This window comes from Capra hircus, chromosome 10, assembly GCF_001704415.2.
Source record: "Capra hircus breed San Clemente chromosome 10, ASM170441v1, whole genome shotgun sequence".
Taxonomy (NCBI): Eukaryota; Metazoa; Chordata; class Mammalia; order Artiodactyla; family Bovidae; genus Capra; species Capra hircus.
The window spans coordinates 3,218,084-3,243,152 of NC_030817.1; the positions used below are offsets into that span (position 1 = coordinate 3,218,084).

General features: G+C 46.5%; 1 protein-coding gene across 1 annotated transcript in view; it reads left to right on the forward strand.

The window, feature by feature from the left end:
• The window catches only part of KCNK10 (potassium two pore domain channel subfamily K member 10), a 90,942-nt gene that overhangs the window by 23,602 nt on the left and 42,271 nt on the right, over nt 1-25,069 (forward strand). Inside the window, exons 3-4 of the mRNA XM_018053754.1 lie at nt 8,987-9,104; nt 21,675-21,835. Of these exons, the coding sequence (XP_017909243.1) occupies nt 8,987-9,104; nt 21,675-21,835 (279 nt within the window). The remainder of the gene's footprint in view (nt 1-8,986; nt 9,105-21,674; nt 21,836-25,069) is intronic.

The window sequence follows — 25,069 nt, forward strand, 5'->3', positions numbered from 1 at the left end:
ATGATCCTCCAGGTGCCAAGGCTGAGCATCCGCTTGCTGTCTTGGCCAGGCAGATGTCCGATCATGGGCAAGATCCTTGTTCCTGTCTCGTGTGTCCCTGGGGGATGCTTATGTCACAGGTCACCATGAGGGTTCACTGAATTAATCTATGCACTGGCAAGTACTTAGGATTCCTGTTATCATTAATATCATTGGGTACGAGATGACAGGGCAGGCTGTCTGAAGTCATATATCCATCAGAAAGTTCTGACAGCAGCCCTGGAAGGCAGGGTCCTTTATTTAAAAACCTTTAATAGACGTATGTGACTGTGCTGGGTCTTAGTTGCCACATGCGGGATCTTTCGTTGCAACATGCAAACTCTTGGTTGCAGCACGTGGGCGCTAGTTCCCCCGTGGGCACTAGTTCCCTGACCAGGAATTGAACCCAGGCTCCCCGGCATTGGGAGCACAGAGTCCTAGCCACTGGCCCACCAGGGAAGCCCCTCGTTCATTTTAAAGACGAGAAAACCGAGGCTCGGGCAAGCCAAGTACCTTGCACGGGCTAGACGTGCGCACTTTACCCGTAAACTTTCCCCGTTGCAAGAGGAATATACGAAGTGCTTATACTCTTCTTCTGCACTGAGGACTTCTTGGAATCAAGAGGTGCCTCGCTGGGAGGTGGCTCCAGTGCTCCTCTCTGATACCCCTCTGTGCTGTTGTTTGAAGGACCTGTGTGGTGTGGTTCTGCCCTGGGATGTGAAGCAGCCTTTCCGTTCACTTCTGCTGCTGAAATATTGATATGTGAAATGCTTCTGAAGCAGGAGAAATAAAAAGCCACCGCGGCAAACAGATTAATTTCGTACTTCCCCTTCTCACCCGGGGCCCCTCCGCCGCAGTTGTGCGAGGCGCTGGGAGGATGCTGTACCCTGTTGTGGGGCTTGGAGTCATTAGGGCGCTTCTGAGCTGTGATGACTGCAGGTACCCACCGCCTTTCTCCGTCTCCCAGGGCTTGTGGCTTTCCTTCTCTCCACTAATGGCTGAAAGCGCGCCTGCTCTGAGGACATTTATGAAACCGCTTCCCCACCCCCCATCTTGCCTCGACCCCTGGCTGCATATCTCCTTCCTAAATCCCTTTGCTGGCTGTGCCCCCCTGACATGAAGAACGCAGAAGGCCTGGAGCCGCCCTGTGCCCTGGGACGAGGTCCTTTCCTTTTGTCCCAGAGCTGTAAGCATCAGTAAGAAGACCGTGTCCTGCAGTCTGGGCTGACTCATGAACCAAGCCGCTTTCCCTCTGCGAGTGTGGACACTAAATCAAACCGTCCCCGCGGTCGTTGGCGTCGGTGCGGATGCCTCCAATCGGTCGCCTTCCTCAGTCTCAGACAAGCCGAGTGATTACTGCTCCGCCTGTTTGTCTTCCTCCCGGTGCCACGTGAGGAAACAGAGAAACAGATGATCTCACGGTGGGCACAGATCACAGGAGAAAAGCCGCAGACAGTTAGTGGTCCCCTGAGGGCCGTGGTTCATCCCGGAGCAGCACTAAAGCTCACGATGGTATCGCGGACTGCCTGAAACTCTGACTTATGCAGCCTGGCCTTGCCCCATGGGACACCGACGCTGGGGAGCCTGGTGGATCGCCTCTGGGGGCTCCTCACGCCCCCTTCCGTCAGCCTCAGACCTGCCTCCTCTGTGAGAGGCTGCAGTCTCCCTGTCCCCCCTTTCTGGGGCTCCTGATGCAGGAGAGGGGGCAGGAAGGGAGGAGATTCTTTACTCACCTGTTTTCCAGTTTCACTGAGATTAAATTGACATTTTAACGTTGTGGAGGTTGAAGGTATCCCGTGTATTTATTTGATACGCGAATTTATTGCGAAATGATGACCACCATGGCATTAGCTAACATCTCCGTTGCACACTATATATATGTGTGTAATACACTATATTGTATGTGTGATACATTACACACTATGTATGAAATATACACTGTATAGTATACATATACGCTAGTGTATATATGAATATCCTGTAATAACTTCTATGGGAAAAGAATCTGAAAAAGAATGGCGATACGGAGATATGTGTATTGTTATATATGTAATATATATATGGACTTTCCAGGTAGCTCCGTGGTAAAGAATCTGCTCGTTGATGCAGGGGATCCAGGAAAGGTGGGCTCGATCCCTGTTGGGAAGATCCCCTGGAGAAGGAAAGGGCAACCCACTCCACTATTCTTGCCTGAAAAATCCCATGGACAGAGGAGCCTATTGGGCTTGAAGTGAAGTGAAGTCGCTCGGTCATGTCTGACTCTTTGTGACCACATGGACTGTAGCCTACTACGCTCCTCCGTCCATGGGATTTTCCAAGCAAGAGTGCTGGAGTGGGTTGTCCTTTCCTTCTCCAGAGGATCTTCCTGACCCAAGGATTGAACCCAGGTCTCCCGCACCGTAGGCAGACGCTTTACCATCTGAGCCACCAGGGAAGTCGTGAGTTGGGCATCACTGAGCGCTCATATCTGCGCACAGTGCTATACGTGCCTCTGATCCACCTTGCTGGGAATCAGGAATCTCCATTCTTTCCAGATTCTTTTCCCATATAGGTTATGATAGAATATTGAGCAGTGTTCCTGTGCTGTCCGCTGGGTCCTTGTTGATTATTTTATATATACAGTAGTGTGTATATGTTAATCCCAAGCTCCTAATTTACCCCCTCTCCCCAGGCTTCCCCTTTGGGAACCTTAAGTTTGATTCCCAAATCTGTGCGTATGCTTCTGTTTTGTAAATAAGTTAGAAACAGATTCTTTTAGATCCGTACGTGTTCATGTTCAGTCGTGTCTGACTCTTTGTGACCCCATGGACTGTAGCCCACCAGGCTCCTCTGCCCACAGGATTCTCCAGGCAAGAACACTGGAGTGGGTTGCCACTTCCTACTCCCTGGGATCCTCCCGATCCAGGGATCGAGCCCGCGTCTCTCACATCTCCCGACTGGCAGACGGATCCTGCACCATTTCCCTCTTTCACGTCAGCACGCTAACTGCGGTCATCGCCTCTTCACTCACCTGCTCTTTAAACACAGAACAAACATTACATTTCTTGGTGTTGGGTTGCTTTCTTATGTTTGTCTGTATTACAGAGGAATAAATTGCTTTCCTTTCACACTGCTGGGAATACCATGTGCCTACAATATCACTCATTTCTTATTGACTGAAGCATTCATTTATGAATCCCTTACTGGGTGGGTATTGGAAATTCTAACTTACAGGCTATAAAGGAAATTTAAAAAGACGTAGAATTAAATCTTAAAGTGATGCCTTCTAATTCATAGTATGTTTTCCTTGAAACACTCACATCCCATCTAGTATAATTATCTCCTTGTGATTTTCAGAAGACCTCTCTGAACTTGGTTGTGGGTGAACTTGTGAACACATGACGCTCCTTGAGTCTGAGACTGTGGCTTTAAATGATGCTGATGGGGCTTGTACCTCTAACCGATAACTGATCTTTCAAGCCAGACTGTGGCTCAGTTTTGTCATTTCATTAGCAACATGCTTGGACATTTCTAATGAGCTGGCTTATCTTCACTTTTGCAGCCTGAATGGAGAGGGTAAAAAACTTAAAAGCAAATGCTTTTCATTTTAATAGCCTTTACTTGAGTTCAAACAACTAAGATTATTAGAAAATACTTTAGAAATTTAATAAAGTTAGAATTATGAATTCAGTCAGTAATATGGAGTTAAAAATGATGCTGTTGATTCAAGTGATAGCAGTCCGTTTGTACTGGTTTTCCCTGTAGGTATATAACCTATAGACTGAATTCCTTTTAATCCTGGTTGTTTGCTGGAGTCTTTCTGATCTAGACAGTATCACACCTCATTCCTGGGCTGGGGGATCCTCTAGTCTTACCAAGAGCTTGGTGACTTGTGAGAGGTCTTCTTTTTCTCCTTCTTGCTTCTGGTTGTAAATCATATTCCAGCCCCCTGTACCCTTATATTTAAACTCACTTCCCCAAGGCATCTGCTTGTAGAGCCCACTTTACTGAAGACTTGGGGGCACAAGAGAGGGATTTACATCCGAGATCTGAAGCAGGTTAAGCTTGGGTACTGGATGGACCTGCTTTATTTAGACAGTATTTGCCTGTTCCTGGCTGTGCCGGGCCCTTGCTGTGCGGGTTTTCTCTGGTGGAGCAAGGGCTACTCTGTTCCGGTTCGTGGGCTTCTCACCGCAGCGGCTTCTGTTGCAGAGAAGCTCTTGGTGGGTGGGGCTTCAGCATTCGCAGCCTGGGGCTCAGTGCCTGTGGCACACAGGCTTAGCTGCTTGCTGGCATGTGGGGCCCTTTCAGATCAGGGACTGAACGCACGTCTCCTGCGTTGCCAGGCGGATGCCCTACCACTGAGCTGCCAGGAAAGGGCCTGCTTGTTAGAAGTCTTGGGCGTGGCAGCAACTGAGCTCAGCTGACACTTGTCTCTTTTGCTTTCCTCTTTTCCTTTTTTTTTCCCCCAGTGCTTCCTCTCTCTTTCCTCTGTTCCCTCTCAGGCTCTAAAACCCACTTTTCCCAGTTTTTATTTAGTCTTTAAATTTTTAACGCTGAGCCGTGGAGCTGCCATCCGCTGCAGCGGTCCCGTCAAGTCTGATGCCTCTGTCGACGTGTGCAAGGAGGCGGTCTAGTCAGAAACGACTGCTTGGGGCTTCCTTGCTGGCCCAGTGGTTGGGACTCCTCGCTTGCAGGGCAAGGGTCACGGGTTCGATCCTCGGTCGGTAAACCGAGATCCCACAAGCCACGCAGTGCAGCCAGAAAAGAAGAAAGAAACGACCCCTCGTGAGGTCCTTCTGCCTAAATTCTGGGACAGTGACAAGCTTCCTCCCTCCTCTGTGCCTGGAGGTGAGCACACGGTCGATGAGCGTTATTGTGTTCGGGGTACCATATGCAGAGGAAAGGGCAAAACCAGGGCTTTGGATCAGTCTGGGCTTGAATTCTGAACCCTCCTCTTCCTGGCTGTGTGACCGCAGATGGGGGAGTTGACATTCCTGAGCCTGTTTCCGTATCTTGAAAGAGAGAGGTAATATGACGTGCTTGCAAGTGTAGAAAGAATGGAATAGAATAACACAGGTTGTGGAAGGGATTAAAGGGAAGAACACTTCTAGAGCACCTGCCTCAACGCAGACACTCAACCAGTGTTAATTTCCTTTCCTTTCAACTGATAGATCCTTTCCTTGAGGGTTACATATGTAAACATTAAATATTTATCAATTGCATAATTCAGAGAAAAGAAACTTGAAAAGGAATCTTGTGTTGGATTTTTTTTTTTTTTGATGAAGCCAGTAATTACCCCCGCTTATCTTTGCTGCAAATCTGTCTGTACGTGGCTCTGGGTCTGCTTTGGATGTCAGCGTGCCGTCCTTAGCACAGAGAGGATGGATTGAACCCAAACTCTTCTCACAGCTTCATAGAAGTTGTACATATTAGGTATTGATGGTGTGATCTGAGGCCACTCAAGTGACTGGGCTCTAGAGCTATCCCCTGAGGTGGGCCCATCAGAGCTGAATCAATGATGAAGAGATAAACAAAGGTTAAGGCCTGTGGTTGGTCTGATGGCACTCACAGGAGGGTGAAAATGGGTATTTTACCAGCAGAAAGGACTCACCCTCTGTCTTCTGTCTGAAGCAGAGGATTGCAGAGCCACCAGTGAAGAAGTGATCTTTGTAGATTAGGCTGATTTAAACCATGAGCAAAGACATGTTCCATGCAGCTGGATTTTAAATTCTGGACTGCCAGGTTTATGTTAGAAGCAGTGGCCAGTGTAATAGTTCATGTTCTTAGAGGCAGGAAAGAGCAAAGACTTGAGCAAAAGAGCTTTTCTTCTTTTGTCAATTGTCTAGTGAAGTGTGAAGTGAAAGTCACTCAGTCGTGTCTGACTCTGTGATCCCATGGAATAGTCCATAGGATTCTCCAGGCCAGAATACTGGAGTGGGTAGCCTTTCCCTTCTCCAGGGGATCGTCCCAACCCAGGGATCGAGCAATTTGCCAAATCCAGTCAGTAGCCTGTTTATGAACAACTGTGAGCTAAGAATGGTTTTGCATATTTAAAGGGCTATATAAAGAAAAGAAAATTACACAGCAGAAACAACATGTGGCCCCCAAAACTGGAAATATTTACTCTCTGGCTTTTTCTGGAAACGTGTTGATCCCTGGTCTAAAGAGTTGGAAATACCTCAGATCAATGAAGGCAAAATGTAACTAACAATGGTTGACTTTTTCAGTTGTCATCTAATTTGTGGCAACCACTGTCTGCCCATTTTAACAAAGCTTGCTGCTGCTAAGCTGCTGCTACGTCGCTTCAGTCGTGTCTGACTCTGTGCGACCCCATAGATGGCAGCCCACCAGGCTCCTCTGTCCCTGGGATTCTCCAGGCAAGAACACTGGAGTGGGCTGCCGTTTCCTTCTCCAATGCATGAAAGTGAAAAGTGAAAGTGAAGTCACTCAGTCGTGTCCGACTCTTAGCCACCCCATGGACTGCAGCCCACCAGGCTCCTCCATCCATGGGATTTTCCAGGCAAGAGTACTGGAGTGGGGTGCCACTGCCTTCTCCGTTAACAAAGCTTAACGGCCATTATTTAGGATGAATATAATCACATCTCAATGTTAATTGCGTCTGGGAGTATCCACGAGGGGTTATTACAGTTTTCTGCAGAGAGTGGAGTCTTTCTTCCTTTCTAGATACTTCTAGACAGTATCTTACGTTTCTGCCACCTCCCTCTGAAGCCCCCAGCTGTCCCTTCTCCACCGCGGCTCACCTGGTTGAAATCTCCTCCTCCCCTCTCCCCTGGCTTGAAAGAGGTTGGCAGGGCCCGCTTGGGAAGAGCTGTGGAGGAACTGTCGACCTTATTCTGTGTGTGCTGAGACTCTGGAAGGATCTAAAGCAGCGGATGCATGATCAATGACCTGTGACGTGTATGTGATGAGGAGGTATAAGTCCTGGGCCTAGGCCGTCCGTGGGGGCTGAACCTGAACAAATAACCTCCTGGAAGAACTGGGGCCCAGATTAGACCCTGAAGGACGGGCACCTTCATGGGAGAGCAAAGCAAAGGTTCAGGAGTACGAGGGGCTGTCTCCTAGAGTGTTCTGCCCGGGGCTGGAGGCTTTTCCAGTGATGTGAGCTGCGGTTGGAGCGTCAGTGTGGCCAAGTCATTGGGAATTTTAAAGTGTATGAAATTCCAAATCCAGTAGCCAGTAAGGAGTCACTGTCACTTATTTTAAAAAGGAGGTGTGTGTGTGTGTGTGTGTGTGTGTGTGTGTGTGTGTGTGTGTGTGTTGGGGGGACAGTGAAATAACAATCACACAATTGGCAGCTCTTTGTTAAGCCTTGCTCCAATGCTGGGTACCTGGTTAAGCGTGTTACATTGATCATCTAATTTCATCCTCACAATAACTCTGTGGGGGGAGGAATTATCACCTCCAGTTTGCAGATGAGGAAATCTAGGCTAAGAGGGGTGAACATAACTTACCCGAGGTTCTGAGGTCCCAGCTCTCAACTCCTGAAACCAGCTCAGGGTAAACCAGTCCAACAAAACAGGCAAGAGCGGAAAGGAGCTGAAATCCCATCTTCCAAGAACAACCGCTTTGGGGGCCAGTCCTCACAGACCGCTTTCCATGGATATGCAAGACCTATGTGTTCTGCGTAACCTGTGCCAGGACAGGGTAAGACCTGTGTGCATGCTAAGTTGCTTCACTCATGTCCTTTGCAACCTTTGTGATCCTATGGGCCATAGCCCACTGGGCTCCTCTGTCTGTGGGGTTCTCCAGGCAAGAATACCGAGTGGGTTGCCATGCCCTTCTCCGGGGGATCTTCCCGACCAGGGACCGAACCCGTGTCCCTCACGTCGCTTCCATTGACAGATGGGTTCTTTACCACCGAGCCACCTGGGAATCCTACACCTGCAAATTTTACATGAATGACAGTATAGTATATATCAGGTTCCCCTCCCATTTAAAACTAATTTTTTACTTTTAATAAGTGAGTGTATAGTGCTATAAAAAAATTCTGCTAGGTAGATTTGAAGATCTAATTGGCTTTACTCAATGATTCATGAATTGGGCAGATCTCATCTGGCATCTGGAGGTATGCTTCCAGGGTCTGTACAAAATGGACGGTTTTTATAGGACAAGATAACTATTATGAAAAAAAAATGTCATATTTAGTGAAATAACTCAGACAGAGAAAGATGAATAGCACATCATTTATGTGTGTGTGCTAAGTAGCTTCAGCTGTGTCCGACTCTTTGTGACCCTAGGGACTGTAGCCCCCCAGGCTCCTCTGTCTGTGGGATTTTCCAGGCAAGAAGACTGAAGTGGGTTGCTCTTTCTTTCTTCAGGAGCTCTTCCGGACCAGGAATTGAATATGCATCTCCTGTGTCTCCTGCATTGGCAGACGGGTTCTTTACCACTAGCACCACCTGAAAAGCCTGATATCATTTATATGTGGAATCTAAAGATGATACAAAAGAGTCTATATATAAGGCAGAAATAGACTCACAGACACAGAAAGCAGACTTGTGGTTACTGAAGGGCCAAATGAGGAGTGTGGGGTTAACCGATGCGGACTACTCTGCATAAAATAGATGAGCAGAGGGATTTAGCACGTGGAGCTGTATTCTTGTAATGACCTGTAATGGAATACAATAAAAAAAGACTGAATCGCCTGCTGTACCCCTGAAACTAACACACTATTGTAAATCAACGACACTTCACTGAAAGAAAATAATAAGTATTAAAAAGATCACGTTTCTGGAGCAGGTTGGAGCTGCAGTAAAGTCAGGTGTTAAGCGCAGGTTTGGTACCGTGCGGTCCGGCACAGGCGGTGCGGTTCCGGGCCGTGCTTTCCTCTCTAACATAGTATTTCACTTTGTGACCGTACTTTTGTCCACGTAACCTGTCGTCTAGAGATCACGGCAGGTTCTTGAGCAAGGACGTCTTGATAAACTCCTTAACTGAGTCTCACGCTTTCTCACTTTCCTTGCAGCACGCTCTTGACGCCGACAACGCGGGAGTGAGCCCAGTAGGAAACTCTTCCAACAACAGCAGTCACTGGGACCTTGGAAGTGCCTTTTTCTTTGCTGGAACGGTCATCACCACCATAGGTACCCATGTGTTTGCAAGTATCTTTTCCCTGGCAGGCCCTCCTGAATAATGGCACTAAAATCAACAGATCGTCCCCATAGAATCCATGACTGCTGGGGGTTCAGAGGAGGCTTCCCAAACACTGTCGAATTATCGCAGTACTTGTGTGGTGGCTTTCAATAAAAGGCAAAGTAGAATGAACTGCTTCAGTTTTCAAAATGAAAGTCTAGGGGACCTTTAGTTTAAATGGACCTCACGGGAAGGTTAAAGTGAAAAAAATCAATCTCTGAATTGGTCATCGAACTCAGATTGCTCAGCTGAGTTGAAATTCCTTTTTAAAAACTGTACTTATTAGAGTTATTCATGAAGGAACCAAACTGTTCTACAAAGTTTGTTATGAAAAACAGCAGTCTCTGCCCTTCTCTCTTTTTTTAACCTCCCCTGGATACATTGCTTTCATCTCTTTTGCTTGATAATTTTGATATTCATCTCCATGTCTTTAAATATCTCATTTGTGCTGCACTTCCCGAATTTTATTTTAGTGATGATTTCTTGACTTCCCACTGAGGAAGATGAGGAATTAATTCCCTTTCTTCATCCCTGCCCACCGTGGAGGCTCTCTTCCCGTCCTCCTTCCTTCCCTGTGGTTTTATTAGATCAAAAGTAAATGTTTGCATTACTTTGCTGGGTAAATGCTCTTCACAGCTGATCATAAGGTGAGCTCTGATTACTTACTTCCTGCACCAATTTTTGTTCTCATTGTGTTTCTCTGTGTCTTTTATCTGATCCTCGGGGAGTCTTGTATTTTTGTCCTAGGTGTTAAATGGTTTGTCATAGGGGTTAACTTTATAATTATAATCGCATATAATAACCTTAGGGTGCAAATCTTTAAGCAGTATTAATTAGCCCTCTGTTATGGGGGATGACATCTCTTTCTCCACCACACAGTTTTAGTTGAGGCCATCCTATCAGTGTTTACTTTTACATTATTAAATATGCTTGAGCTTCTGTCAGACGACTTGCCCACTTTAAATAATGACTCTTGGCTCTCAGCGGTCATATATGCTGCAGTCAGGGAACTTGCTCCGCATCTCAGCTCCTTTTCCTCTTCCGCTGTCAGTCACTGCTCACGCCGTTCTGTAACCTCAGGGTGTCTATTCCACGTCTGCTCTGCTGCCTGGGCACTCCCGCTTGTGTTGGTCGAGGTTCTATGGTTAAATATCATCAGTGCTCATCTCTAGCCGTGGTGCACGTCACAGTTTTCCCACTGCTTTCGTCAATCTTCACTTGCTTGGCTGAAACTTAAAAACGGCTCCTGGGAGCGCTATTCCCTGGGTGTCTGTATTGTCGGATGGTAGCCCTACCCTTGAAGGGCAGTTTGGCTGGAAATGAAATCCGTGACTCACATTGTTTTTTAAGGATCTTGCTGGTTACTCTGTTTCCCCCTCTGCTTATGCAGTGGTGGAGAAACCTAATGCCAGGCAATTTCCCCCCTTTTATCAGTATGAGTGACTTGATCTTTTTGCTCAGCTACTCAAAAGATTATTTCTTTATCATCCGTCTGATAAAGCTACTAGGTTTTGTCCCTTTTATTTCAGGAAAGCTGCCTTGATAGTCATTTTGAAACATTTTCTCAGCCGTATGGTTCTGGTTCTGTTCTTTAGAGATTCCAGTCATACATCTATCATTTCTTCTTTCCATGTCTTCTATACTAGTATTTCCCCTCCATTCCTTTTTAACCCTTAAAATTGGCTTTCAATGTATTTTTTAAAATTTTTAAATTATTTGTTTTAATTGGAGGCTAATTACTTGACAATATTGTGATTTTTTTTGCCATTTATCACCATGAACCAGCCATGGGTGCACGTGTCCCCCATCCTGAACGCCCCCACCTCCCTCTCCACCTGCTCAGGGTCATCCCAGCACACCTGCTTTGAGTGCCCAGCTTCATGCATTGAACTTGCACTGGCCATCTGTTTCACATATGATGATATACATGTTTCAGTGCTATTCTCTCAAATCACCCCACCCTCGCCTTTTCCCACAGAGTCCAACAGGCTGTTCTATACATCTGTGTCTCCTTCGCTGTCCCGCGTATAGGGTTATTGTCTTTCTAAATTCCATGTATATGTGTTAATATACTGTATTGTATATTATACAATATATTGTATTGTTTTTCTTTCTGACTTACTCCACTCTGTATAATAGTCCAGTTTCATCCATCTCATTAGAACTGACTCAAATGAATTCTTTTTAACGGCTGAGTAATACTCCATTGTGTCTATGTACCACAGCTTTCTTATCCATAATTCTGCTGATGGACATCTAGGTTGCTTCCATGTCCTGGCTATTATAAACAGTGCTGCGATGAACACTGGGGTACACGTGTCTCTTTCAATTCTGGTTTCCTCGGTGTGTATGCCCAGCAGTGGGATTGCTGGGTCATAAGGCAGTTCTATTTCCAGTTTTTTAAGGAATCTCCACACTGTTCTCCATAGTGGCTGTACTAGTTTGCATTCCCATCAACAATGTGAGAGGGTTCCCTTTTCTCCACACCCTCTCCAGCATTTATTGCTTGTAGACATTTTGATGGCAGCCATTCTGACTGGCATGAGATGGTACCTTATTGTGGTTTTGATTTGCATTTCTCTGATAATGAGTGACGTTGAACATCTTTTCATGTGTTTGTTAGCCATCTGTATGTCTTCTTTGGAGAAGTGTCCGTTTAGTTCTTTGGCCCATTTTTTGATTGGGTCGTTTATTTTTTTGGAGTTGAGCTGCATGTATATTTTGGAGACTAATTTTTTGTCACTTGTTTCATTTGCTATTATTTTCTCCCATTCTGAAGGCTGCCTTTTCACCTTGCTTTTAGTGTCCTTCATTGTGCAAAAAGTTTTAAAGTTTAATTAGGTCCCCTTTGTTCATTCTTTATTTCCGTTACTCTGGGAGGTGGGTCATATCACTTGCTTGATTTCATCCTCTCTCCGTTTTGTGCGTGTGTGTTTTCACAGAGCTTACCTCCTCCGTGCGCGCCTTCCAATTTCACTTTCTTTACTGTGATCATTAGGGGACTCTTTTCTTTGCTGTTTTTTCCCTGAATTCCATCAGCTTAGCTCACATTTCATCTACACTTGTTACCTCGTCATCTTCTCCCGGATGTCCTGCATCTTTGTGGTTTCTCTGCGATGATTCTGAGAGGCGATTACTTCATGGCTATTTACAGTTTTGTTTGGTTGGGGCAGTGTCTTTCTGCCGAGTATCTTTCATTCACTGGTAAGTTCTGCTGCTCTTTCACTTTTTTTTTTTAATGGAAGCTTTATCTTCATGCCGAGGCAGTTTCTTTTGATGCCGAACACCCTGGATATCCCTGGACTAGCTGTCTGCTGAACTTTTCCGGGGGCTGGAAGAGGAGAGCAAGGAGAAGCTGGTAACCGTTCTGGCCGCACATGCCAAGACGCCCCTCTTTTCTGCTAGTGAGGCAGGGTGCCTCCTGCAGACCTGGCCCACCTGTGTTCCTCTCTGCATAGCGCTGCCTCTTCTGTTTTTCTGGACCAGGTCAAGCTCAGGAAGGCTTCTGTGGCTCTTCCTGTTCACACTGTGTTTCACACTTGGTGCAAACAGGGAAGTATCTTTTGAAGTTCAAGGTGAGACCCTCACTTTCATAGTTGGATTTTTACTGACACTTTCTGAGCTTTGCCACCAGTGGGCCCTTTAATTATTCTCTGTGCTTCCCTGTATTCTTTCCCATGTTGCCTCTGCAATCTCAGCTTCTGGGTAACCCTAACATATATGGTGGAATCTGTAGATTGCATCCCTCTCCCAGCTCTGCTGAAAAAGAGTTTGAGAGTTATTTGCCCTTGTTTAGTAGTGAAGTCACGTTGCAATAAAAGCTCTCATTCAGAAGAATGGGAGACACACAGCCATCACCAGTTCATAGCAGTGATGGCCAAACAGAGGGAGACTCTTCTGTACTCAGTGGGAGGATTCTTGCATTGACATTTGTTTATATTTTGTGGGAGAAAAATCTCTCTCATAGTTCAAATCTCTCAAATCTCATAACCCTCTGAGGCCTTCTGTGAGGTTTCTCCTCCTACTTTTCATAGCCACACATTAGCTGGGTGGTGGAGGGTGTGCCTTTTTGGGGGGAATGCATCTTTGGTGATTGTCTTCCTATTGGTGCAAGTTTCAGAAGCTCTGGGTTGTTTTAGAGGCACGGGTTTTTGTCTGTGGTTATAGACCGCATCTTCAGAACCTGTATGATTCTTACCTTGTTGCATTCAAGAAAGTTATGTGCAATAAGGAAACCTGGAGTGAGAGAGAATTGTCATTCCTTTTTGGAAAGTCTCATAATATAATTTCTGGCATACTGGGTTTGCACGTACAAATCTGTAAGTGTATTAAGACAACTATTCCAAGTAGCAGAGGTATAAATTATGCCAGGAAGTCTGGGGCCTAGAAGCCTTTCAGACACTCCAGACCAGATTAGATCATATTTGTCCTCAATCCCGTGGCATCCAACAAAGGATCCAGGATTACATGGCACCATTTGATGTAAGGGCGAAAAGCGCCATCCAGCTCAGCACCCCTCGAGGGCATTGCTGAAGCAGACCAGAGAAGACCAACGTCAGGTGCAACTGTGTGCAGCGGTCTGGATATTAAGATGGGGAAAGGTGTCATGTGTCGCTGGGGGATTTACGGTGAAGTAAGTCAGAAGGAGAAAGACAAATACCATATGATGTCGCTTACACGTGGGATCAAATATACGGCACAAATGAACCTACAAAACAGAAACAGACTCACACGGAGAAAAGGCATGTGGTTGCCAAGGGGGGAGGGGAGGGGGAGGGAGTTTGGGGTCAGTAGATACAGGCTATTATATATGGAACGGGTGAGCAACAAGGTCCTGTATAGCACAGAGCTCTATTCCATATCCTCTGGTAAACCATAATGAAAAAGAATATTAAAAACGTGTGTATATATATGTATGTATAACTGAATCACTTGGCTGTACAGCAGAAATTAGCACCTTATAAGTAACTATAGCGAAAGCAAAGCGAAGTGAAGTCGCTCAGTCGTGCCTGACTCTTTGTGACCCCATGGGCTGTAGCCCACCAGGCTCCTCCATCCATGGGATTTTCCAGGCAAGAGTACTGGAGTGGGGTGCCATTTGCTTCTCCAGGGGATCTCCCCAACCCAGGGATCAAACCCAGGTCTCCCACATTGTAGGCAGACATTTTTACCATCTGAGCCACCAGGGGAGACTCATAAGTAACTATACTTAAATTTAAAAATTAAAATTAAATTAGAACCATAAAAAAAGAAAGAAATTCAGTAACGCGCATGTGCATGGCCACAGTCCTGAGTTCAGGGATGGACAGGCTTCCTGGATTAGGCCAGTAAGCGAGTGGATTCCTGCAGGAGGAATTCCAAGTGGATTCCTTGCATGAGTTTTGGAGGAAATGACTTCTTTTTCTTACTGGAGGTAAATCGGGGAAAAGGTAAGTCCAGGACCCTGCTGCTCATTTCCTTCCCTTGAGGGGTTTTCCTGCCTAGAGTTCAGCTGATAGTGAAGAAGCCGAGTAACAGAAGAGGAGCCGTAAGTGAGGTCCCGCTTGCCCCCTCTGCGCTGGGCTCTATCGTGCTTTGAGTTTTCTCTCACCTAATGAAAAATCCTAACAAATGCACACTTATGGCTCAGCGATCACAGAGGGCCACTAAGTGTCCTCTGACCTCAGAGCCCGGGCTGGACCCTGCTGGCCACTGCGGCCGCGCCTCCTCCTCCTGTGGGCTCCTCGCTCTTGGTTTCAAGTCTTAGGTGGAGCTTCCTATTGGATAAGCCCCTAGGTTTCCGCGTGCTGGTGTCCTGGCAACCTGGGATGCTGTTGCCTCTATAGCGGGAGGACGGGTGCTGTGTCACACTCGGGCAAAGGACAGGGACCTTTCCCAGAATCTGAGGGAAGATGGAGCCTGAACAGGAAACGACTGCACAACAAGCAGGAGACAAAAACAGACAAAAATAAAAGCCAACCCAGACCCCAAGGCCCCTTCAGGCTCACGGCGCAGTGTGCGCATGAGGGATCGCCTTCGTTTCTATTCAACAGAAAAAATGCTTTTTTTTTTTCTCTCACTCTGTCTTAATTGAAAAATAATGTGTTGTGAGTTGAACACCATTTAGCTGGCTAAATTTTGACTGCGGGGTGGAAGGTTTTAGAAAGTCACACCATTAGAAATTTCTAAAGAAAACAGGAGTACAGTATGAGAAAGAATAATAAGGTGAGGAGATGATGTTTTCTCATAATTATTTAGTGGCAAATTCATTCATTACAAGTGGTAGCAAGGCTCATAAGAACAGTCAGTTCAGTTCAGTTCAGTCACTCAGTCATGTCTGACTCTTTGCGACCCCATGAATCGCAGCACGCCAGGCCTCCCTGTCCATCACCAACTCCCGGAGTTCACTCAGACTCACGTCCATCGAGTCAGTGATGCCATCCAGCCATCTCATCCTCCGTCGTCCCCTTCTTCTCCTGCCCCCAATCCCTCCCAGCATCAGAGTCTTTTCCAATGAGTCAACTCTTCACACGAGGTGGCCAAAGTACTGGAGTTTCAGCTTTAGCATCATTCCTTCCAAAGAAATCCCTACGAGCCTGCTAATTTTTCTTCTTCTTTCTGAGACATTTTCCATTATTTAGAACTCAGGCAGTAGGGCAGTTGGAGCTGAGGAGCTTTTTTATTACTTGTGAAATATGCATACATTTGCATGCGTGCTTGAGTTCACACAATGTGCTACATAATCTTGTAAACATTGCCCCATATTACTAAGGTTCTTTGGAAAAACATCATCTTTGATGGGTTCTGTTGGATCTATTATCAATCTTGTAATCACATGTTGTTGCAGGCTTAAGTGGTTTTTACTTCTGTGATAGTGTGATATCACAATGAAAACCTTAGTTCTCGAAGGACGATCTTCATCTCTGCTTGTTTTCTTGGCAAGATCCCCCAGGGGATGCTGTGTCAAAGGGCCTGAACCTTTTCAAGGCTTGCCAAGTTGCTCTCCAGAAAGACTTTCCTGGGCCACGTGAGGTTATGTGCTATTCAGACACAAAAAATGTGCTCATTATGTAGAATGCATATACAGAGATCTTAGGAATAATAGTTTTTTCCTGAAAAGCAGTGATACTACTCAGTAACAGAGGTCCTTTTTATCGGAAGATATCAAAGCACTTTTTTTGTTTTTTGACCAGATTTTCTTGTGCTCAGCTATACAGGAAAATCTACAAATGTGCGGCAAAAGGGGAACATGGTCAAGCTCTCCTCCAAACCAGGAGTCACGTCGGGAGGAGACTGGACTGCTGTCCTATCTGAGGTCACCTTGCACCCTGTCCCCTTTCTCAGGAACTAATTCTCATTTGTTGACTGTGCGGGTGGATCTCCAGGAAGTTTACTTTTCCTCAGCTGGAGGAAGCTGTCTGCAGATTCTTCCCACAAAACATCATTTGTGGAAGGACAGAAAATGATTTGAGTTCTCACCAACAGCTCTAGAAACCAATTAGATTTCCTCTTTGAAGCTTTTTTTTGTCCTTGCCACTCGGCATTTGGGATCTTATTTCCTTGACCATAGATCGAATCCATGCCCCTTGCAGGGAAAGCACACAGTCCTAACCACTGGACCACCAGGAAATACCCCATTTGAGGCATTTTTGGATTAGGTCACTTGACTCGACCCTCATCCTAGAGAGCCCCTCCTCAGGTCCCAGGTGGTAACCAGTAACCATGTCCCTCTCCTGGAACTCAATTAAGAGTTGTCGGACTTCCCTGGTGGTACAGTGGATAAGAATCCGCCTGCCAGTGGGACGGCAGCCATGAAATTAAAAGACGCTTGCTCCTTGGAAGAAAAGTTATGACCAACCCAGAGAGCATTTAAAAAGCAGAGACGTTACTTTGCCAACAAAGGTCCGTCTAGTCAAGGCTATGGTTTTTCCAGTAGTCATGTATGGATGTGAGAGTTGGACTATAAAGAAAGCTGAGTGCTGAAGAACTGATGCTTTTGAACTGTGGTGTTGGAGAAGACTCTTGAGAGTCTCTTGGACTGCAAGGAGATCCAACCAGTCCATCCTAAAGGAAATCAGTCCTGAATATTCATTGGAAGGACTGATACTGAAGCTGAAACTCCAATACTTTGGCCATCTGATGGGAAGAACTGACTCATTTGAAAAGACCCTGATGCTGGGAAAGACTGAAGGCAGGAGGAGAAGGGGGCGACAGAGGATGAGATGGTTGAATGGCATCACAGACTCAATGGACATGAGTTTGGTTAAAGTCCGGGAGCTGGTGATGGATAGGGAGGCCTGGCGTGCTGCGGTCCACGGGGTCACAGAGAGTCGGATGCAGCTTGGTGACTGCACAGCAGCAGTAGGTGCAGGAACTGTGCTCCGCATGTATTATCTCACTTAGTTTCACAATAACTCTCATTTGCCTCATTTTACTAATGAGAGGACTGAGACCCAGAGATATTAAGTAGCTTGTCTAATATCTCAAGGTTAGTAAGCCACAGAGCCCCACTTTATCCACCAGGACCAGCTACATAAGCACAAAGCCTATTGTCAAGTGAAAATGCAATCTCTTGTTAAAAAACAAAAAAAATGATTAAGAGCCTCAAAATGACAACAGCGGAGCATTAGACCAAGAGCGAGGCTCTTTTAAGTGGGGAACGCTGCATGACTGCCACACACCCATGAACGCACAGCCTGGCTTGAGAACGTTTGCTCTAACCCAAACCCCAGAGCTGAACAGCACACGGTTTGGCCAAGGTTTGACTTCAGCACATAAATAGCAAATGGGAGGTTTCTGTGTGTGCTGCTCAGGCCCGCGTCCTGTGTAAACACCAGCTTTGTCTTCAGAAAGGACTCGGGCTCTTTTCTAGCCAGGGGGTGACCGGCGCTGAGCGCTGCTGCAGGCTTTCTCATTCACAGCAGAGCGTTCTCGCTAGGCTGGTCTCTTCCTGCTGAGCATCATCAGAAGCCAGCTGGTGGAGGATCCCTGGAGGCTTCCGCTTTAGGAAGTCCACTTGTAATGCTCTGGGCTCCGTCTGCCTGTCTCGCAGCTTCTCACCCCTCAGCCTTTGCTGCCCCAAGGACCCACACCCCAAGTCCCGCCATGGGCCCCCTGTGCCACCCAGCCGGTCCAGCCTGGGGCACAGGCATTGTGTTAGTTGTCTTGGTGCTGCGGGAACACGGTGGAGTTTCTGGGGAGAAAATAGGAAGCAGCTCTTTTTTCTCCTGGGACTTAGTTTTGCTGGAGACACAAAGTGATTTCTTCCCGCAGAAAACCCAGGCAAGGTGATAATTGCGGATCCTTACTGAATGCTTACTCTGGGCCTCCTGTTTCACTGTGGATTTAATCTCCAAAGGGTCCTTAGGCTTCACATGTAGCTCTTGAAGCTGTAAGGTAGGTGCTATTCATAGCCTCCTCATTCAGACAAGGAAAGTGAGCCAGAAAGGTAAATTGCCCAAGATCTGAGAGTTAGCAAGTGGAAGGATCAGAATAGAAGTTTAACTTCCTGAGCTCTCAGGCCCTGTGACACCTTACTTCAAAGTTGTATCAAGCCTTCAGGAAGAAGGGGCAGGGAGGTCTTGAGGGCCCAGTACAAACAGAGGCAAAAATCCAGGAATGTGTCCTTCCTGTTGCCTCAGAGCAAAATTCCAAAAAGTAACTTATGCAATTTTCTTAGAGCAACAGGGTTGAGTGTCAAACTGGAGAACAGCCTCTCCATATAGTTCATCAGAGGCAGGGGACACACATAAGATAAGTCATAGCTCAAAAATGGTGATTACTTTACATCCAAAGTGAAGTGATGGCCTTAAACAGGCTATTCGAGGCTTGAAAGTGAAAGCCGCTCAGTCGTGTCTGACCCTTTGCGACCCCATAGACTATGAGTCCATGGAACTCTCTAGGCCAGAATACTGGAGTGGGTAGCTGTTCCCTTCTCAAGGAGATCTTCCCAACCCGGGAATCGAACCCAGGTCTCCCTCATTGTAGGCGGATTCTTTACCAGCTGAGCTACCAGGGAAGCCGAAGAATACTGAAGTGGGTAGCCTATCCCTTCTCCAGGGGGTCTTCCCGACCCAGGGAATGAACTGGGGTCTCCTGCATTGCAGGCAGATTCTTTACCAACTGAGCTATCAGGGAAGCCCCTCAGTTCAGTTCAGTCACTCAGTCGTGTCCGACTCTTGGTGACCGCATGGACTGCAGCATGCCAGGCCTCTCTGTCCACCACTCACTCCTGGAGTTTACTCAGACTCATGTCCATTGAGTCGGTGGCACCATCCAACCATCTCATCCTCTGTCATCCCCTTCTCCTCCTGCCTTCAGTCTTTCCCAGCATCAGGGTCTTTTCCGATGAGTCAGTTCTTCACATCAGGTGGCCAAAGTATCCCCTATTCAAGGCTCATTTGCATATTACTTCTTGAGTGCCTGAGAGCTTTGCTCTAACTTTAGTGTCCTAGCCTTTGAAACCCAGAAGAAGGAGCCACTGTAATAAGATCCACACTACTGCTTATACTTTGCTTTGGAAGCATACGGCCGACTGGTTTCCCCCACATTTTCCTTGAATCCCTCCAGAACCAGGCTTGGCGATGTTAAGTGAGTCTCAGGATAACCAGGTGAAGGTGGTGGTATTGGATTGGAGCCTCCTCTTCCTGCTTTGCTCTCAGGCTCTTTAGATGAGGGAAATGTCCCCTGAGCACAGTCCTGACCCAAGCGTTGGAACGGATCCTGTCTTAAAGCTGGCGGAAGGGGTGCAGCACTTGTTAAGGTTGATAAGATGCCAGCTCTGCAGATTCAAGGCCTCAGTGTGCCTCCCTGTGCCTGCAATGTGCTTCTTCCTGAGATATTCAAACTGAAAGATAATCGGCGTCCTTGACAGTAATCAGGCAATTGGGAGACAGTAAATTTATGGCCAGAGCCATAAACGTTTCCATAAATTACCAGAATATTTCCAGGTGTCACCATAATCCTCCAGGAATTGGAGCTGTATAGGCACCTTTATTCCTTTTCACCAGGGCTGTGTTAATGTAAATCAGATTATTCTGGAGGGAAATGCTGACAGAATGATTTTGTCCAAGTTCCTGAAAACACCCGAAAAAAGTTGAGAGCCTTTTTTTTTTTTTTCACAATTACATAAAAATCATGGTGAGTCAAACAAAAAAAAGAGCAAGATTAGAAGACTTACCTGAACAGTCATTTAAAAAATGGAAGCTATAAAATTTAGATGATTTGTGATAAGAGGTTTGAATGATTCTGACTTGGAAAGCTGAACAGGAAAATAACCGGGTGACTCAGCACCCAGAGGCAGGAAGCAAGAGTCCTCCAGGCCCACAGGAAGCTGAGCGACGGACCGGCTGTCAGCAGTATCGTTGCTGTGACGCATTCCCCGCGTGCTAATAACCATGAGCCCAATAGCTCACTTGCTGCGTGGGTTAGAGATAGACTCCCCTTCAGCTGTGCTGTGTGAGAGAATGTTAAGTTAGGTGACTAGCTAGACACTAGTTAGCGTAATGTTGCAACACTCACTGGTGTGACTACGAGTAATTTAGAGTCTCGTCTCTGTATAATGTGTGTCAATGCTATACGCCTTTTTCTTCCAGCACCACTGTCTTCGGTCCTGTCAGAGAGAGTAAGCCAAACATTCACTAGTTACTTACCTAACTGCAGAACTCTCGAGAATGCGGATGTGGGTGTTTCTGAAGCACTATTTGAAACAAGTGACTAGATCGGGCTATTAGAGGATTGTTTTGTATTTACACATCCATTCCACCACCAAACCTTTAGTTTGCACCTGAATCCAAGAATCCTTGGATTCTTGGTGCAAGAAGTGTGTGGGTTGGGGTGGGCAGGACTCCAGTGGCGTGGAGTTGCCAAGGAAGAGAAAGAGAGACCCAGGCAGAGCTCCGCATCCTGGTCCACGTGAGAAGGAGCACTCAGCCTCTCCTCCTCCACTCCTGGCTGTTTTCAGGCTTCTCAGGGCAGGGCTGTATGATCCAGGGGTCCTTTCTGAATTCGTCCTAGACCACCCATCCTCCTTAATGTGGAACACCCATCACCCTAAGAAGGCAAATGCAGGAGAGAGCCACAGTCCAACCCGTGGAGGGGATGGCCACAGGACGAGGCTGGATAGGAGAAGCTCTTTCCAAATCTAAAAAAGCAGTGGTAAACCCTCCTCAGGTGCCCAGTGTCCCTAAACCAGACATGCTGAAGATGTCTGATGTTTCTGAAATGGGTGGTAACATTTTCCACCAGAAACGCAACTCCAGATGACCACAGATCTCCTAAAATGTCATCTAATGAAATACATGTCATCTTATCAGATCCTGGAAACCTGGACCCTCTTGACTGTATACAGGGAGAGAAAGAAGAGTCGCGATGGAACGATGTTCTCAATTTTGTAGGGCCTTTAGAATGGAGCTCTCCTAAAACTCCTGAGGTTCAGGGTGGGGATGAAGCAGCCCTCTAGGAAGTCAGGTTCTTTGGTCCCGTGCTCTAATTTCTCTGCTGCTTCACCACTCTCCCTCTCTCTTTTTAATATTTCTCACCAGGGTATGGGAAGATTGCTCCAAGCACTGAAGGAGGCAAAATCTTTTGCATTTTATATGCCATCTTTGGAATCCCACTCTTTGGTTTCTTATTGGCTGGAATTGGAGACCAACTTGGAACCATCTTTGGGAAAAGCATTGCAAGAGTGGAGAAGGTCTTTCGAGTGAGTACTGCGTCTGTTTAAACCCTAACCTCTGTGATCCAGTTGGCTTTAGCCTGACTGGATCCAGAAGAAATTACCAGGGACTCATGCTGCCATTCTGATTTTCAATGGGGTAGTTCAATGTTGTGGTCATATTTTTTTATTTCGACCCATGGTAGTCACAGGTACAGTTCCTAATTCTTGTCTCTTGTCAGGAATCACAACACAAGGGGGTTAAGTGTGGATTTTCCAACACATATTTTGGAGGCATGTGGCATACTCAGCTTCTTGTTAAAGAAGGAAGATGTGTTTTTTAGTGTACTGGCAAGAAAGTGGTGCTCAGGCGCTCAGTTGTGTCCAACTCTTTGTGACCCCAGGGACTATAGCCTGCCAGGCTCCTCTGTCCATGGGATTCTCCAGGCAAGAACACTGGAGTCGGTTGCCATTTCCTTCTCCAGGGGAATCTTCCTGAACCAGGGATCGAACCCGCGTCTCCTGCGCCTCTCGCTTTGGCAGGCAGATTCTTTACCGCTGTGCCGCCTGGGAAGCCTGGCAATAAAGTGGAGAATTAGAAGCCCATCCGTTTTGTTGCTGGAGCGCCTTCTCTCTGTTTTATTTCCCAGCCTGGCGTCTTAGGCTGCTCCTGGCTTCTACGACCTCTCCCAGACGCCTGCAGTTTCCAGACGTTGCTTTGTGTTTTGCCTCTGTCTCCTCACGGCCCTTTCCTCTCCTCCCGCAGTTGAGTGCTCCCTCAGCAATAGCCTGCTCACATACTAACTCATACTAAGGTGTTGATGATTGCTATTGCCTTAGTGAGTTTTTCTATTTGAGAATACTCACCTTGAAACAAGGGACAGAAGTCTCAGTGCAAGGGATTTGTTTACTAGAGGTGGCATTCCTAGTATCAGTGCCAGGCATGTGGACTTGGGTTTGCACTGCCCTTTAGCTCATACCTGATCATGTAGTTTAACAGAACACTTGTTTCGGAGTAAGATCATTTCTGCTCTCTTTCTCATCTCTTTACCTAATTCTCAAGTCTTTCAAACTTCCTTCAGGGAATTATTTCTTATGATGCCTTCGTATTTAAAAATGACAATTTGAGCTCTTTATCAGAATCTGGAAATGATGGGCAGAAATAGGTCAGTGATCTGTTCTAAGGCTGTGCTTGTTTTCCCCTCTGAGACAAGAAATCATGACATAAACTTCTCTTTAGAAGAATGTAAGGGAGTGCGCCCCTTGAGCAGTTTCATAAATTCTTACTGAGCTGAGTGGAGGAACGAGGCACTAGAACTGGCTTGGAGATGTCTTCTGTAAGCTCAGGGACTTTGGATGAGCTGCCTCAGTTTGCATGTGTGCTTGCTAACTCGCTTCAGTCATGTCGGACTCTTTGCCACCCCATGGACTGCAGCCTGCCAGGCTCCTCTGTCCATGGGGATTCTCCAGGCAAGAATACTGGAGTGGATTGCCATGCCTTCCTCCAGCGGATCTTCCAGACCCAGGGATCAAACTTATGTCTCCTGCACTGCAGGCGGATTCTTTACCACTGAGCCACTGTGGAAGCCCTTGCCTCAGTTTACTCATCTGCAAAATGGGGTGGAATTCGAATTTACTTTGTAAGGTCTTGGTGATGGTGAAATGGAATAACGTACGGAAAAGAGCTTGGCACAGGGCTGGACACAGAGTTCAGTGCTGCTGAGTGTTTGTCTCCTGAAGGGGGCACTTGTTGGCAAGCAGGCCACAGTTAGAATTTCATGAGTGGCTCGGTGACATGGGGGTCTTCCTGGAACGTTCCACAACCTTTGGTCTGAGTTGCTGGCTGGCCAGCCAGCCTCATTAGAGTGTGCACCTGGGCTCCGTGGTCACCATGGAAACCATCAGATGCTCTGGTCTTTCTACCAGACATGGCAACCTTGTTTCCAAGGGCTGTTTTGAACTTCTCAAAGGTGGCCTGTTAGCCATGGCCTCATGGCTTCTGAGTTAGGGGAAAATGAATCTGGTGGCTTGAACACTCAGAAGAACAGAATTCAAGAGGAGAAATGTCTGATCTAGTGTTTTTATTTTTATATTGCTTTTCTAGATCTGAGTTTATTTGTGGAAAGGAAAGATCAGACTGCAAGCTTTTGAAATTCCCCCTTAGCAAAAATAAAATTTGGAAACTGTATTCTAAATGAGGGAAGAGGTTGCAATCATTTTGACGGCATCCGCTCCTGAATTTGGGGACTTAGTTCCCCTAATGAATTTCTTACTGCAAGTAGAGAGGACGGTTCTCCTTCCCCTTAAAGCTGCATCTCAAATGGATCATTACCAGGACTCTGGGACAGAGCCTTCAGAATCTCATGTTTCATTTTATGCTGATGGCCTTCTCACTTCCTTGCGGTGCCATCAAAGATCGGGAGTCTTTCAGGAAGGAGCTGGCGGTACATTACTGAATTGGCAGCACACGATGTATGCCTTTGCAGAACATTGGAAGGTGCTGTGGATGGGTGTCTGAGTTCCAGGAAGACTATGAGCACGCTTCCTCAATCTACAAACAAGTGATTCTGCCTCAGGTCGCTTGCTGTGTGCACTTTTGGTAGAAAGTCTCAAAGCTTGGCTATTCATGTAAACTACATCTAAAAGGCCACTTACTCTTGAAAAGTGGAAGTGCTGGTTGCTCAGTCGTGTCTGACTCTTTGCGATCCCATGGACTGCAACCCACCAGGCTCCTCGGTCCATGGGATTTCCCAGGCAGGGCTGCTGGAGTTTGGCAGCCATTTGTTTCTCCAGGGGATCTTCCCTGCCCAGGGCTTGAACCTGGGTCTCCCTCACTGCACGTGGATTCTTTGCCATCTGAGCCACCAGGGAAGCCCACTTTGAGAACTAAAAATTGTATAAAGTAGCAAAGCTTGGGGGTGTGAAGTTTTGGTTCCCACGAGGGTGACCTATTTAGTTTTCACTTCTTGGGGATGTAGCCTTTTCCTTCACCTGTGGAAACAGAGGATTTTTAGTGGAGTAAAGGTAAGATATACAATCTAGGAGCCTAGATTCTGAGGTGACATGGTTTGGAGTCTTTTATCCCATTCCAGGTCTGAGCCTCATTTTAAAGAACTGTTGAGAGTTATTGTATTAATATTATGTAGAAATGCCGAAAGTATTCTTAAATATCCGACTGTTGAGGGTTTTATGGGGTGAATAAATGAAAACTCTTTCTTCCCCCTCTGGCGTTATGAACTAATTGAGAAATAGATACAGAAGTCAGATGGAGATTAAGAGGCC